The sequence below is a fragment of the Gastrolobium bilobum genome, unplaced genomic scaffold, assembly GCF_033153095.1.
Source record: "Gastrolobium bilobum isolate Gb01-03AN ecotype WA unplaced genomic scaffold, APGP_CSIRO_Gbil_v1 utg1034, whole genome shotgun sequence".
Lineage (NCBI taxonomy): Eukaryota > Viridiplantae > Streptophyta > Magnoliopsida > Fabales > Fabaceae > Gastrolobium > Gastrolobium bilobum.
The window spans coordinates 200,847-216,756 of NW_026897770.1; the positions used below are offsets into that span (position 1 = coordinate 200,847).

Below are 15,910 nucleotides of genomic sequence, written 5' to 3' on the forward strand. Positions count from 1 at the left end.
TCAATATAAATTCAAATCAGTGTAGCCATAACCATGTGAATGTGGCAACAACTCTTCTACTTCAATCCTGGAACTGGGGCAATGGGAGCTTTTTTTTATTTGGTTACGGCTGATAGACTCAACTTCTGCCAAGAATATCCCATAAACTGGCCGGTGATCAGAGAATCTTGACTCCCCACGAACATAAGATAATTGGTGGAGGCCTCTTCCATACCACAAGATACGATCACACCTTCATGAATAAAGATTGTAATTAGATTTACATAAATAATAATATAGTTTCAAAATAAAGACACAACATTTCTTTTCAATTTAAATGTGCCACTTCATTGATTCATACAGGAGGTTATTTCCAAGAAAGAAGACTACCATGCTGGGGTTCTTCTCTTTTGTTTGGAGTGTCTTTCATCACCTGCATATCTGTCTGAATTGTTTGAATACTTATATGTGGGAGGGAAATATATTTTCCCTTCATTCCATCCTTCAAAGACTCGACCTTGCCTCTTCTCTATGCACAGCTGAAAGAAAAAGCTATCAAATGGTCAGGTAAATCACAAAAATAATATGAGGGAGGAGCAAAGCTCTATCATAATTGCTTGTAATGGGACAAAGCAACATGCCTGGTCATTCTCTAATAAAGCCTTCCAATTATGCATCTCAACAAGAGCTTTTGTTGAACGGTAAGAAAGGGCTATTCGATAGTTTAAATCCCCCAGCCAAATAATTCGACTACACCAATTAAACAAAAAGTTTAGTTCTTAACTAGGATACAAGTTAGGACTTAGTTGTGAATTTTATTTAGATTCACAATCTCCAAGTATCAGATGCATGGTATAGATTAGGAGTAGAGATGAGGGGGTTACTCATGTTCCAGAATTGTCTGAGGAGAATTCTCATCACACATGTCATGGACCTTGGGAAACCTTGTTTTTCTGAGAATCTCCATCACATCTGAATTTCTCCTTAGCTCATCACCGTCCTTTTGTCCAGAAGTCAAATGACTACAGATGAAGCAAAAGCTTGTTTGGTGTAATGACATGCTAATCGATATTGAACCCTGGAAAATCCAATAGAATGAGATTGTTCCTCCCCTAATTCCTTATAAACTCTACTTTTAAAGTAAATTACCAAATGTACCTTGTTTCCAAGATATCCCATCAACCCTCTGCCAACACAAGACACTTTCATGTTGTGAACATCATCTCTGATATCACTTTTCACCCAAACTGTTAAAAATATCCCAACCATTTGCTTACTAGCAACCAAACAGTATCTTGAGTGTCCTGCCTGTCTATCACTGTCCTCCATAGAGAAACAACCACTATATGACTGTGGTGAATATTGTTTTGTAATTGGGGAGTCACCAGTTCCATTTTCATCGTCTAAGGAGAATCGATAATTGGGGTCATAGTCACTTGTCCTGTGACCAAATATCATTCTATCACAGACACTGAGACCGCGATCAAAGCGAGCTTGTGGCAGTGACATGTCATTATCCATTCTCATACTACAACTCAAGGATTGCAAGGACCTGCGATGGAAGAAAGAGGTAGCCTTCTGCCTCATTGATGCTTCAAAATCAGCATCTAGCTCTACAATAGGATCAGGGATTGGCGAAGGAGTATGGCTACCACCACTTGTTCCAGGAAGGCTGTTCAAGGTCTCCCTAATAAGGCCTAGCCATTTTCTCGCAGGACCATTATCTTCTGTTCCAAGAACGTTACCAGCATTAAGAGGCACAATTTCTTGAAACCTGAGTCCAAGAAAATGCAAAACAATCATCCACGCGAACTTTTGCATATTTAAAGGAGATAACACTATCATATATTCAGTAATTTACCCAAGAACATAGATATCAGCAGGTGGAGAGGTGTGAAGCCAATCTTCAAGACTCAAATAACTTGGAGGTGACTTCCCTGCTACATTCCAAGTGGCAACAAAGATTCTGCATCCAGAATGAAGAAAGAACTCAATAGAAATTTTTTTTTTTAAAGTTCATTATAATGGTAACATAGCAACATGAAGCATACCTATAATTATACACGTCTGTAACCTGAGCTTCATCAAGGTCATTCTTAACTCTTCGCATTCTGTCTAAGTACCTTCTGCTTGATCTCTCTATGCATTCAAAATGGAGATTAAACATCTGGGATTAGTAGGCAACAAAAGAATGGGATAGAAAAAAAAAGACAATAAAAACAAAAGATTTCTGAAATTGCTGAGCACAAATTGTATCAATATCAAGTTGTAGGGTTTGGGAACGGTGTGGTCCTAAAAATATAAAGGTGGTGATACTGAACCTGTTTTGCTTTTCTTCCCAGTGCATGCCTCCCTCTCTGAATAGTTGCTCCTACACTCTTCATCAACACCTGACAAAGGAAAAACATAAAGTTAATAAAGCCGTGCTCTTTCCACTGTTAATTTATCATTCCACTCAATCAAACAGAACAAAATAAAACAGACGTATTTTTTGTATCAAAAGTGTAGAAACCATGGAAGCAGAAAAACAACAAAGGACAGATTTTGTGCTGCAAGTAGCATACCCAATTGAAACAAAAAATTTAAAATAAAAAATAAAAAACTGTTACGCAAAGATAAACGAGTGGGAGGAGTAGAAGGAAAGAAAAAAAAAAAACAAAGAAAATTTGGTTGAACTAGAGGCAGGAGAAATGTCATAGTTGTTCTTCACATGAAAGCTAAGATTTTTAGGACCCAGATTACATTAAAATAATGCGCAAAAATGATCAATCACCTCCGTAAAGGACACCATCTGCTTGAAAGTCTTCGGCTTTGCTCTTGATATTGAACCACTTCTTGACCAATGATTTGGGCCAGGAAATCTTCACCAAGGAAAAAACAGGGTAAGCAATGCCAATCACAGAACACAAATGCAAATGAAATTTGAAGGAAGCTGGCATTTCTCAAACCTTGCTTTTCTTGGAGTTATCATCTCTCATTGTTGGGACAACTTCATATAGCTTTCTGTATTTACACAAGCAAAAGTTTTTAAAATCAATATATATATTACTTCTTCAATGAATGCTCCTTGCTTTCTTGGGTTTTGCTCAAACAGTATAAGACAATTTTATATCTCAGGACATGAACAATATTAATTTCTGTTCAATTCCCGGTTTTGTTTATCTCTCCATTCAAAGAGATGATAACAAGGAGAGAGAGAGAGAGAGAAAAATGGTTTTGATGATCAAATGAGTGGGATGAAGTGCTAACCCAGTTGGTCATTCCCCCATTTCTTTCACTTCCACTTGTGAAGTTTCAAACTTTCAGGTCAGAGAGGATGAAGTAATGAGGAAATAATAAAAGGGAACAAGTACAAAGTTGCAGCTTGATACGTATGTAGAACTAAGAGTTCGTGACTATGAGATAGAAGAAGACAATGTAGAAGACATGAAGAGAGAGAGAGAGAGAAAGTTCCTCTCTTGCAAAAAACCTCGTTGTGGGTACAGGCTAAAGCAGCGAATTTGAAGGGAATAAAGTGCAGGAAAGCTTCGCTCTCTCTCGAGGCCTTTTACCTCACCCACCCATGCTTCAGGATTTGGAGAGAGAAAGGGTTCAATGGTTATATTGGTAATGGTAACCCACTCACATCATTTGCAGCACACGCACGCACACTCTTGGACATTAAAAATTGAAGATTCTTCCATTTAACTTTAATCCTAAAATTTATACACTACTTAATTTTTAAATGAGATTTATTACTTTCATTTTATTGAGGAGAATAAATTTTCGGCCTGATTCATTGGAAGGGTTTGATTTTTCTTACGTTGTATGAGATAATTTGTCTAATGCAACAAAAAAAATTATGTAGAACACATTTTGAAGAAGAGAGAAAGAAAAAAGGGGAGTCACAATCATTTTTTTGTGTGTTACATGAGATAAATTATATCATGTAACATAATAAACTCATTTCCCAAAAATGAATCCATGAATCCACAAAATAATGAAGAGATAAAAAAATTCAACGTGGGGTCCATCAAATATTATGTATGTGATGTGAGAATGACAAACTCTTTATGTGGTGAAAGGAGAAAACAATTCCCTTTTTTAAATTTATAAAAACTCATATCAACCCATTAATTTTTCTTTCTTATTTTAATCTTTAAGAATGACTTCGTAGGTAAGAGTTTTATATATTTAGATGTTAACTTGTAGAACATAATTAGAACTTAATGATTAAATTATAAGGAAAGAATATTTTTAAAAATTAAATTGTTGATTTAGTAGCATTGGTAACCCTTCTTACATTTGGTCTTGTGGGAGAGAAAAGCAGTTAAAGAAGACAAAAGATAAAGAGGATGAGTAGAGGGTTGTTGTTCTTTTAACTTCTCTCCTTGTTTTAACAATGTCTTCGATGCAGACGACAAAAATCACTCATATTTTTTCCTTTGTCCATTGCTTGTTTTTTTTTTTGTTAATAAAACATCTTATAAGCATATGGGATGTTTGTCTAGTTGAAGAGAATGTTTCGTGTTTGGAGGAAAAGTGAAAAACTATTTCTGATTCCAAGGCCACTATTTGTAATTTGGACTTACATCAAAGCGTTTGATAAATTTGTCAGGAGTGATTTTTTATTTTATATAAATATATAAATGAGATGTTTTTGTTTTCTCTCATCATATATATTTGTGTCTTGGTTTGGTAGATTTGAAGAACTCATTCGTTCTACAAGCTACAAAACATTATGTCTCCTCAAAAAACTTCATTTATAGCTCTTTGCGTAGAACAATATATATTAGTATGCGAATGAACTTTGTTGTGTGAATCTTAGACTCATCATGTCCAAGAAGACAAAAGGCAATTTTCCCAAATGATGAATCTCAATCTCATATTGAGTACTTTTTCGTGCAAGCTCGCACTTGCACATGGTTTAGTGTATTATGCTTTGCACAAGGTGACGCGTCGTTCACTAAACTACATGTTTACATTTTTACGTTAAATGTAAGATCTTGTTCGGCCATTGAGAGTTCTTAACCCACATGATCTCCTTGATTTCTGTAAAACTATCTATAAAATCCTAAGTTCTCATTTTTTTTAATGACCTTCTGCATTTTGTAATCAATTAACTTGTAAGTTTTGATGTTCAAAACATGAACTTATTCAATTGGAGATCTTCAAGGAATCCTAGCATGTGGATGTCACTTGTACAAAAATACCCTACTTTACCAAATGGTGGTAATTCAGTTAGCGCATGGGAGCTAAGCAGGTGGGTGAAGCATGTGTTCTTCGAATCTCCTCAGTACCACCTTTGGGAGGGATTTAAAGCCTTAATACTGAATCCGCCCCGAATCAAATTAGTTACGAAATAATGAACCGATTGAAATATTTCTTAAAAAAAAAAAAAAAACCCTACTTTGCTAACTGCTTGTCACAGGATTAGACCTTGAGAGAAAATTATAGAGTGGGTGAAAGGAACAAGTGTTGAACGAGTTTCAATTTTGTCAATGATTATTAATAGATAGTGAGTTGCACGTATAGCTATTTAATTAAGCATATAAGATTCATCTATTATATGAGTTTGCTTAATTAATTATATGTAATATTAAAGAAAAATGCCCTTGTTTTTATTTCATGTAAGCTGTCTTAGGAATCATTCGCCGGACAATAGGAAAAACATTCTCGTTTGGGTCTCTTAATTCTTAAGAGCTTGATAATGCACAATGTTGGTTGAGAACCAATGTATCTGAATGTGGCAGGTGAAAGGTCACCATTGCATATATTTCATCCTTGTTTTTCCCTGTTCCCCTCATAATAGTGCCAATGATGCTTACAAGAAAGGCCAATATCAAAATTAAAGATGAATGGGCCCCATTCATGGAATGCATAACTAAAGGGGTAGGGTTTACCCTATACAATTTGAATCTTCTAATTGCATTGTGAAAGGTTGCTGCCTAGATACTACATTGTCAATAAGATTGGGATATGTCATTCACAGTGGGCACCCTATATAATTGGATTCAATAATGGAATCTATGTGATCATTGATCAGAGCTTTTTCTTCTCTCCTTTTTTTTTTTTAAATCATTTTTCTTCTATAAATTTACAAGACTTGTAGTTGAGGACGCTCGATCGAACTATATCTGCCACGTGGTTGTCAAGACAATAAATTATTTATAAGAAATGAAATTATTTACAATGAATCTTCTTATAATGATTAATTTTTAACTGTACTATCTTTTTTGTTTTGTAAACATTACTTTGTTTTTTGATAAATTTCACAATTTTCAACTCGTATTTTTCATGTGTTATTAGAGGAAAACAATTGAAATTATTTTTATATGTTGAAAGTATTGTTAAACTAATTTTTTAATAGAAAATTTTCTCATACACTATAATTTAACACCTTTTATAGTTTTATTACACATGCTCGTTTGAAAAAAAAAATGTAATTTGAGAATTGTATTGTTCATTTTATTACTTAAATTCAAAAACAGTAAGAATGATGTAATGAAAATAATGTATAAATAACATTATTATTTAAATGTATGTAAGAACTCATAATACACACTACACAAGAAATATTTTAATTTCATGATCCATTTTTTTTCTATATTATTTTGATTAAGGTGATCTTAGAAACAGTTTTTTTTTTTAAATATATAAACGTAAGATTTCATACAAAAATTATCCTTACTCCATTCTCGTTAGTCCGATCGAATTTAATGAAAAGTGATTTTATTATTTTGATTAAGGTCCTTACATGTAAGTAGGGTTTAGAAACCGAATCAGCTTTAATGGTTCGAATCAAACCATTCTAAATTGATTTTCAAAAATAAATAAATAATAAAATAAAATAAAAATATTAACAGTTAAGTAAAAAAGAACTGAACCTGATATATATAAAATGATTTGAAGAATAAATCTTTTTTTATATTATTTGATTCAATTCACAATCTAATTCGATTCTTTTCTATTTTTCTACACCCATATACATATAGGTAGCAAAATGGTTGATAGATTAACGAGGCAGTCAAAGGGTTTAATTTTTTATTACTAAAAAAAGAAAAGGTTTAATTTTTATTACACTTTGGCTAAAGTAACTAATGTCTTCATCCCTCGGATAATAGAATGTGGGTCTCTTTCTCTTTCTTTTGCTTTTTCAGCTTTGAAACATCCCTTGTTAACCCACCACCCTTCCCCTTTTCTCCTACACCACCTTCATAGCCGTTGGATTTGAAGATGTCAAATTGGGCTTTTCTATTTTTTTATCTATCTTTTGTCTTTAGAAGGTCTTTTTTTTTTCCCGTCATTTTCTTATCAGGCAAAGGAGAGAGATATATATACCTCTGGACCAGTTGTACACTTGTACTTGGTGATGTAGATACTGATGTAAACATCATGGCTTTTAATTTCTCAACTACATCTTTATATATATGCATATTTCTACAGTACAAAATATTAATGATGGTATGGACATGGACCAACCCAAGGAGTTAAGACTTGGATAGTTAAAATTAAAAGTATATTTATTTATTTTAAATAAAAGGAAGGAGCATTCAGTAGAATTTTCTCCAGCTATGACTTTATCACCCCTCCTTCTTCATAATTTTTCTTTTATAGGTCAATCAAAATTTGGACTTATTGCTCAATCATGATGGCCATTACTTGATGGCATACACAATTTTTTTCCCTCAAATATCAACGATTTATTTATATGAATAATGGAAAGCAGTTCAGTTGTAATAAGTTGAGGTGGTAAAATTGTCCAACTCGTCAGTTAGCTTGTTTAACTAGTCATATATTCGGTTGGGTTTGGAGTCATAATCCGCCAATATGTCTGTCTGTTACGTTTAACTTCTTGTATATGGTGGATTGGCTTGAGATTCACAATCTACCAACCCGTTTCAACCTATCCTGCATAAGGGTTGGGCAAAATGGATTGAGTCTGCCACATGATATATTGTTGGGAATAACCCATACTTCACATTGTTAATGATAGTTGTCGGGGTCAGCAGAAAGGCAACTAAGATTCTACTCTCAAGTGAGCGAGCAGGGATTCGAGGGCCGCCCCCCGAGGCCCGTAGAGACTAGGTACCTCCCATTTATTGTAATTTTTCCTTTTCTTAGTAGTTTGAGTTTGGACCATGAATAACTGCTATTAGAGTTTTCTAATCCTATTTATATTCTCCTTGTAAACTGAGTGACTTGTAACGAATGGCGATGAGATAAAATTGAATGAACCAGTCAATTACGGTATCAAAATTCTCTCTTCTTTTTCTCTTTAATTTTTCGATTTGTGTGTGATTGTTAATTTCCAACACATATGGGCCCGTCATATTATTTTTTTTAAAAAATAACACTATTTTTGTCAAAACATCATTTTACGACGGATTGAAGGGAGGGCTGATTATCCACTTTGTCACCTCTAAATTCACACTATTTTTGCACACATAAGATGGAACTCACCATGTGCCAATTTAAGACTTTTTTTATTTTTAACTTACAGTCAAGTGGTATTATTTGGTTAAATTTATGTGCTTATAGATTAATCATAAAGAACTACCAGCAAAGACAAAAATGTTAAGGCATGAACTTGTTACAAAAGCTCAGCCCGGAGATTTGAACCAACCACTATATAATACATGAGACCAAAAAAAAAATACAGCAGTGGTATAGAATCTTTTAATTGAATTGAATTTGTGCAACGTTTTGCTTTCCAAAAGTTGGTGTTGGAGGCAGAAACTGCATTGTGCACAGTAAATGCAATAAAACAATGGGCCCAAAAATCAATAAAGCAGTGCAGAGCAGAGAGGCAAGCCAGCCCAGGCAGGGGATGGACAATTTATGGACCCATCTCAAATTGAGTTTAGTGCATTGAGGGAAGAAAACATCAGCATGAGCCTGTAGAAGATCTTATGCTTTACCATACTCAAGTTAAGGACAAATATGGTGCATTGGAGCTGTTGTAATTTAAGTTACATAAATGACTTGCAGTTTGTGTGAAAAGAATACCCAACAAGGAAAAAAAAATGAATAATAAATCAGTTGACTTTGAAAGGCTGACATTGATATTTATATTGATGTGAAGCTTCTCACTAACGGGTAGAAAATGAGATAGTTTTTTTTTCACCCTAACAGCTTTGGTTGTGGTTGAGTTCCTTTCTTCATTTTCATTGAACTAGGCAAAAGACATTGTCACTGTTTGTGTCATGTCATGCTTTGCATGTATCTTTTTCCGAGCTTTTTCATCACTGTCTTTAATTCCTTTATCTTGCTGCTGCCAATCCAAACCCACGCATGCAACCCTTTCTTGCATCTTGGACGATCACTGCTAGTTTATGCTAGTTAAAGGTACAATTTGAAAACTGTATATAGACCACATGATTGTTTTCCCCTATCAGAAAATTTCACAAACATGCTGTACTCTCCAAGAACTTATAATGTTATATTGCATATGTAACACCTTCTTTGGAGGGTATAGGAAAACGACCGGTATGTATAAGGGTTCATCATAGCCTGATTTAGAAAGTGATCCTCTAGGTAAAAATAATTCACTCGCCTAAGTTTACTATAAAGAAAACTTTTTATTTTTTTAAATTTTTTGGTTCTTTGCTTTATCCCGGCACTCAACAGACAAAAGAATGCACAATCTTCGCATGTAAAATAGTGCTCTCAAGAATACAGTGTCATTTTAGTTTTGTTTTGTGTTTTCAATATCTTTCCTGATCACTACAATTGTTCATATAGCATATTGTTCCCCTGTCATCAGCTTATATCACTGAACAATCCAAACACATCATGCTCTACTACATCCTGAGTCATTGATCTTTTCACTCTACACAAGGCATCTGTTGAAAAAACCAGCTTCACCACCCTACTTCCATGCTCAGTTATCATTGTCTTTGGACTCAACAGTACGAACTTTTAGTTTTTGATAAATACTTATGGTTAGAGCTATGTAAGCTTACTTGCAGTTTAGTTTGTTAATAACTTTAACACGTTTGATAAATGATTAAGCTTGAACTTTACATGTTTGATTTATTAGGTCGTAATGTATATAATTATTATTTAAGAATGATAATAATAGTATAATATTTTATTATATATATGTTAATATAATTGTTTAACTAAATATATGTAAAAAAAATATTTAATTGAATTATAAATTCAAACTTAATTCATGAAAATTTAAAAACTCAATTAATAAAGGTTTGATATTGGCTCAACTAATACAGACCATGAACTTTTAAGAAAATAGACTTCATTTCCTAGTTGAGTCTAAGTTAACCTAAACTAATGTTAGCTCAACTTATTGCCAGTACTTATACCAAGACCCTAAATTAAAAATATAAAACCAATAGTCAAATTTAACTAGTTCGGTGCATAAACTATTTTGTAAACCATAAATGCGCAAGATTTTTCTATTCTTTTCATTTTAAGAAATTAAAATATTGCTTGCTTAAATCAAAGGAGGCAGTTGCTTATTAATTCACGTTATTTGGAATTAAATATCTCTTTCATTTCATCTAACGGGCAAAACTTAAGAAGGAAACTCACACAAATTTTGCAAACTGCAATTCTCAGGCTGCGAAAGCACAAACATATCTTTTCCTTGATCTTTAAATGTCAAGTGCACAAACTGCAATTCTCAGGCTGCTAGCTCCAAGTTGCATTGACCAATAATGCAAAAGGGATAGCTCACAAATTAGCCATTAATCTTCCCATTTCAGTCCAAAGAAGAAAACATGACCCCGTGCAGCTGCCAGCCTTCTTTAACATGTAAATTAGATTGATTTGCGCATTGGCCTCCTTTCTGAAGACAGGGCAGTCACTTAGTGGCAAAAGTAGAAGATTGATTGCTGGAGAGTATCCTGTATATCCCTCTAATAGTAGCTGGGGTTGTTCTGCAACAGCCACCTACAAGGGAAGCCCCTAACTCACACCATTTATTTACATACGAGACAAAATCTTCATCTGTAACACCAGTATTTTGCTGCAACAATAACAACCTATTATTAGCATTACATAATTCAAGAAATATCCCAAAAATCTCTAACAAATTATCTCCATTTTATATTTTGTCTCTCAAAAATATAAGGACATTAGGTATGAAGTACTTATAGCTTTAACAAACCATCAAGTCCATAAACTCGTAACATACAATAAACTAACTAGATAAACATAAACAGTAAAACAACTGAAGGTTATGTTGCGTACTAACTTTCACTTTTCTGCAGTCAAGTCCATACAGGTTCCATTAATTTCTCACATTATCGTTGCTACATGCACTATTTTCCATAGTCTTCCAAGAAATATAGAATTTTGCACTGGCTAAACATGATTATATAATAGCTAATCTCTATGAACTATGCACAACATGATTTAAAATCACATATCACTAGTACAAGAACATCGCTCAGTTCCATAAGATCAATACATAAACGTTCCAATTTCCAAACATGAATCCACACATAAATTTCAAGCCCTCTATAAAACTTTTAACTACCCATGTAAGGTGAAATGATAAATCAGCCCAAAATTTAAAATAATACATAAAGTAATAACAGAAAAGGAAATTTTGCTCTTGCTGTCCAGTTTTTCCTTTTCCTTAGAACCTTGAAATGTACTTGTGTACAATTACTAAGGATGTGAAATCTGACATTCCAATACCTACTAGTACTAGGCTACCACTTAGACTCCAACTTCTAAGCAACTTTCTAATTTAAATGATAGAAATTACACAAAACAGTCTCTGAATCAGTTTTGTAGTTCAGACAAAAATGAATAAAATAATTTCACCAAAAAGGAAAAGAGAAGGGATAGGCACACACCTATGTATTTTACTTTTAAATTAGATTTGACTTTAGAACCTTTCCTTTCTTTTATTTATTCCTTTCTTTTATTTAACAGCATATGAATTGCTTAATTCCAAGCAGACATTCCAATTTTCCAATGCATATTGGTTCATTTTTTATATGATAATCTAAATACCACTGATTTATCTTCTATAATTGATCTTTGTTCAATTTTTAAGACAAAGTCGACCTGCCTATCCTTTAAAAACAATAAAAGATGTAATAGTACAACAAGATGAAATGAACTTACCACCCACTCCTTTACGTCAGCATCATAAGTTTCCCCACTGTTTGGATATATAACAATTGGTTTTGTAGTCACCTGAAGAAATTACATATCAATCAAGGATAAGTGTTATACAAAGATAATTCTCATAACTATAATAATTTATTAACAGTGACATATTTTCTAACAAGAAAGTAACACATAAAAACAAGGAAAAAAGGACATTATCCATGTCAAAAGACAAATAGTTGCACACAAATGTGAAAACTGTACCAGGGTATAGGTTAAGTACTTTAGTCAAAGAAGTCTCCATTCATATAGGCCGTCTTTATAAATATATGCTAAAGGCTATTTAAGATATTATGCAACTCACAAACCTATACAGATTAACATCCACTTGTATTTATTATCCACCCAAATAGTATGTGAGTTAACAAAAAAAATAAAAATAAAAACAGCTTGGCAACATAGATACCTACACTTTTAGAAATGAAACTGTATTAATTAATAAAGACCCAAGAGAATAGGAGAGGATGATTGAACAAAATATTATGATAAATGAAGATAAATGTAGTTCAACAATTAACATGACATCCTACTCAGTTAGAAGAGAGAACCTGAGGCTCTACCTTCTTAAGCAATACTATCAGACCATGTATAAATCTAGGTGGGGTACAGTTGATTCCAACAGCAACAACTTTGTTGCATGATTCAGCAATGGAGCCACATTCCAGTAAAGAATCACCGCTAACAACATTAATTCCATCCTTAGAGTTAAAAGAAAACCATGCTGGAATCTTTATGTCCCCTTCTTCCAGAAGCTCTGCGTAAGCCTGCTTAGTCCATAAGTATAGTTAGGGAGATTCAGGAGTCTAGTCAAGACCAAAATAAATATTGTAAGTGGAGACTTACAAATTTTAAATGTCCAAGCTTACTTTCCGTTTAGATAACTGATTGTTGTATACTTGTTCTGGAAGTTCAATTGATTATATATGTCTCAGTGATTTAGTCATTATATGAAATTACCTGACTAGCGATTTTACCCTTTCACAAAGGCAATGGAAACTCCATAACAGAAATTTAATGCTTTATCAGTCTCTTGAGGTTTAGACAATAAATGGCGGATTTTAGGCCAAATTAAGTTGGGAAGACTATTATAGAAACTGAAAGACTCTATGGAGTGAGAAAGATCGGAATAAGGCCTTGATAATAAGATTACAAAAAAGATAGTGTTAATATCAGGAGCAGTTTTTTGCCTTTTCTATATCCAGAAACATCATATGACAGCCTTGCATCTTCTGGCTGCAGTTCAAACTACATATTAGGCAAGGTGTGCTAGGAACTGGGATAAAGAATTAGGAAATAACAGTGAAGAACCAGAATTTTATTGCTGTGACCTCTTCCCCAGGATCTGAAACAGGAAATGAAAGGTAGAGATTGAGGACAAACTATAATGGTGTCTCCCTCTTTCTCTCTCAATTCCAGGGATTAGAAAACCCTGTCCCCTCTACTTTCTGTTCTAACTTCCTGACCTCTCCCACTTTCTTACTCCCTTTTATTCTTTAATTTTCCCGCCCCTTTTCTCCAACTAATCTAACTGCCACTGTTAATTCTGTTGGAGACTCTCCGACTAATTAACGGTCATTGACTCTATGTTCCTCAATTCCATCTAACACACATCTTGGTAACTGGGGGTTTGCTAACAGAGTGCCATGAAGAGCAACGAAAAACATAGAATATATGGGGGAAAAACCAAAAAACAAAAAAAGAATCTGATTGACAATGAGGCTTCATTTCTTATAACAAAGAAAGTAAAACTAGGATAGTAATATGCCAGTACAGAACATGAAGTACATATGTAAAGTTTTAAACATCTGAAAGTATGGTCAACATGTGTTTAATTTGAGGAATTTCCACTGCGCATTTTGCTGCTTGTCCTGATTGTTTTTATTTGAAAAACTCTTTACTCAAAGAAAACATCCATCAAATTTTTAGATAATTCATGGTACCATGGGGATTGGTTTTTTGGTTTTAATTGATCTTCTCTCTGACTTATTAATATTAAGGGTTAAAGCAAGAAGAAGAAAAATTAATGCTTCGTTAATTTTCTAAAGAGATAGATAAAAAGGAAAAAAAAAATCTAAAAAGACAGCTAAAAATGAGCATAGGAAGTAGTTTTGAGCATTTGAATGCACAAAGCTTTTAGGATACCTGAGCTTCAAGCTTATTTGGCACTGTCTCAAAAGCAAGTAGGTCAGCACCTGAACCTGCTAAAATTTGAACTCTTCTCCGATGAAAATCTTTAAGAGTTTCCAATGTCATAGCATCACCATAATCCCCACTGTTAGGAACAAAATATCAAAAAACATGACAATCAAAAAAAATATGATTGCTATTAGTGCCGAGAATAGCAGCAAAAGTTTATCAAACCTCAAACTTTCAAAAATGTTAACAATTATATGCAGAAAAAGCTCAAAACTGTACACACATGCAAGATGACTAAGACATTCATTTCACACAACCTTTTGAATTTTCTCTTCTAAGAACCAGAAAGATTTTTGCCAAAATAACAGATACCAAGCTAAAAATGCCACCTTGGAAACAAAACATATCTTGAATATCATTTTGATTGTTAATCAACAAATGGGCTCCACAAGTAAAGTAGTAAACAAAAACCACAGCTGATGCTAAATACTAGATCTTAGTCCTTTAACCTGTACTCTGATCCGTCAGCCAAATAAGCTCCATAGCTCCCCACTGATGCTGCAATTAGGATAGTGCGTTGTTTGAGGATTCTACCATCAGCCCCACCACCCGAAGAGAATGCAGCACATCTTTCATAATACACATCGCGGGCCTCGCAAGCAATTTCAACGCTTCTTCTGAGCAAGGCTTCACTTTCTTCATTAGAAAAGCCCTTCGCTTTAAAACCTTGAATGGTGGCCTATGCACAAACAAACAACTACCTCAAGTTCATCTTTTTAGTAAGAAACAAAGAAATAATCAGAGACAACACATCCTTAGCAAAAGGAACTCACTTGATAAGATGCTGTGATTATAATGTCTGCACCATTTTCCAAGTAATCAAGGTGTACCTGCTCCATTGAGTAAGCCAACGATGATTTTAATTTGTAATTGGAAATGGCGAAAAAATGAAGCACATCATTCAATTAAGTTAAAAAAGATTAACGATTGATAACACTGTTTCACGATAATAATTCAGGTTCATGGAAATACAAGATCACCATTAGTAGATAAATTTATGACTCTGGCGTATACGAATTAACACTTGTGATGACAAATCGGTAAAAAGGTGAAAAACCCTAAGACTCGAAACGGTGCGGTTAGTATCTATGAGCGTATGCGGACAATTTTTCAATCGCAATCAATGAAAAGTTTTAGAGGTTTAAAATGGACGTGAGTACCTCGCGAATGAGGTGAGGGGAGGAATGGAGGCATTTGGCGCTCCAAAGCGGATCGTTGAGATCGGCGCCATGGCGTTCCAGCTCCGTCGCCAGACCTCCGTCAATGACGGCGGTGCCACCAGCCTGATGGAGGAAATCCGCTATAAACGACGACATTTTGACGCCGGAAAAGGGTGTTGGGTTTTTGAGATATTTTACAGGTTCAACTTCAAAGTTCAAATTACCGCCCGGGTTCAACGCTTATCTAAACATGTAGATACAAGTTGAGGGAGGGCTAGGTAGAATAAATTAATAATAAATGCATATTTTACAAACAGATTTATCAATATAAAAAATGGTAGGATATTGTGATAACCAAATAATATTACTATCAATGTTACTACCACATCTTAACCGTTGATTTCCGTCAATCAACGGTTATCATTTATTGTGAATTAATAATTAATTAA

At 34.0% G+C, this 15,910-nt stretch overlaps 2 protein-coding genes across 3 annotated transcripts; both read right to left on the reverse strand.

Annotated features, from left to right (window-relative positions):
• LOC133310117 (type I inositol polyphosphate 5-phosphatase 4-like) lies at positions 1-2,957 on the reverse strand. The gene is made up of 10 exons (XM_061511007.1): positions 2,928-2,957; positions 2,753-2,840; positions 2,301-2,369; positions 2,031-2,118; positions 1,841-1,945; positions 1,138-1,753; positions 864-1,057; positions 621-729; positions 370-518; positions 1-232 (listed from the first exon to the last, which is right to left on the reverse strand). Exons 1-10 carry the CDS (start codon positions 2,955-2,957, stop codon positions 1-3), a joined length of 1,680 nt encoding a protein of 559 aa, XP_061366991.1.
• Positions 2,958-10,547: 7,590 nt separating this feature from the next.
• On the reverse strand, positions 10,548-15,673 carry LOC133310112 (selenocysteine methyltransferase-like). 2 transcript variants are annotated; one of them, XM_061511000.1, is made up of 7 exons: positions 15,462-15,673; positions 15,075-15,131; positions 14,751-14,980; positions 14,248-14,377; positions 12,666-12,869; positions 12,061-12,132; positions 10,548-10,948 (listed from the first exon to the last, which is right to left on the reverse strand). In XM_061511000.1, exons 1-7 carry the CDS (start codon positions 15,615-15,617, stop codon positions 10,784-10,786), a joined length of 1,014 nt encoding a protein of 337 aa, XP_061366984.1. In that variant the 5' UTR covers positions 15,618-15,673; the 3' UTR covers positions 10,548-10,783. The 2 variants fall into 2 exon arrangements, with proteins under 2 accessions (XP_061366984.1, XP_061366983.1); XM_061510999.1 differs by having other exon boundaries at positions 12,654-12,869.
• Positions 15,674-15,910: the final 237 nt, after the last annotated feature.

Coding starts and splice junctions, on each gene's coding strand:
- LOC133310117 (XM_061511007.1), bottom strand. CDS start 2,957: ATGAGAGATGATAACTCCAAGAAAAGCAAG. Junction 2,370..2,752: donor AGATGGTGTCCTTTACGGAG/GTGATTGATCAT, acceptor TTCCTTTGTCAG/GTGTTGATGAAGAGTGTAGG. Junction 519..620: donor CTTTATTAGAGAATGACCAG/GCATGTTGCTTT, acceptor TTTTTCTTTCAG/CTGTGCATAGAGAAGAGGCA.
- LOC133310112 (XM_061510999.1), bottom strand. CDS start 15,617: ATGTCGTCGTTTATAGCGGATTTCCTCCATCAGGCTGGTGGCACCGCC. Junction 15,132..15,461: donor CCCCTCACCTCATTCGCGAG/GTACTCACGTCC, acceptor TCAATGGAGCAG/GTACACCTTGATTACTTGGA. Junction 12,870..14,247: donor CAAATAAGCTTGAAGCTCAG/GTATCCTAAAAG, acceptor TGGACTAAGCAG/GCTTACGCAGAGCTTCTGGA.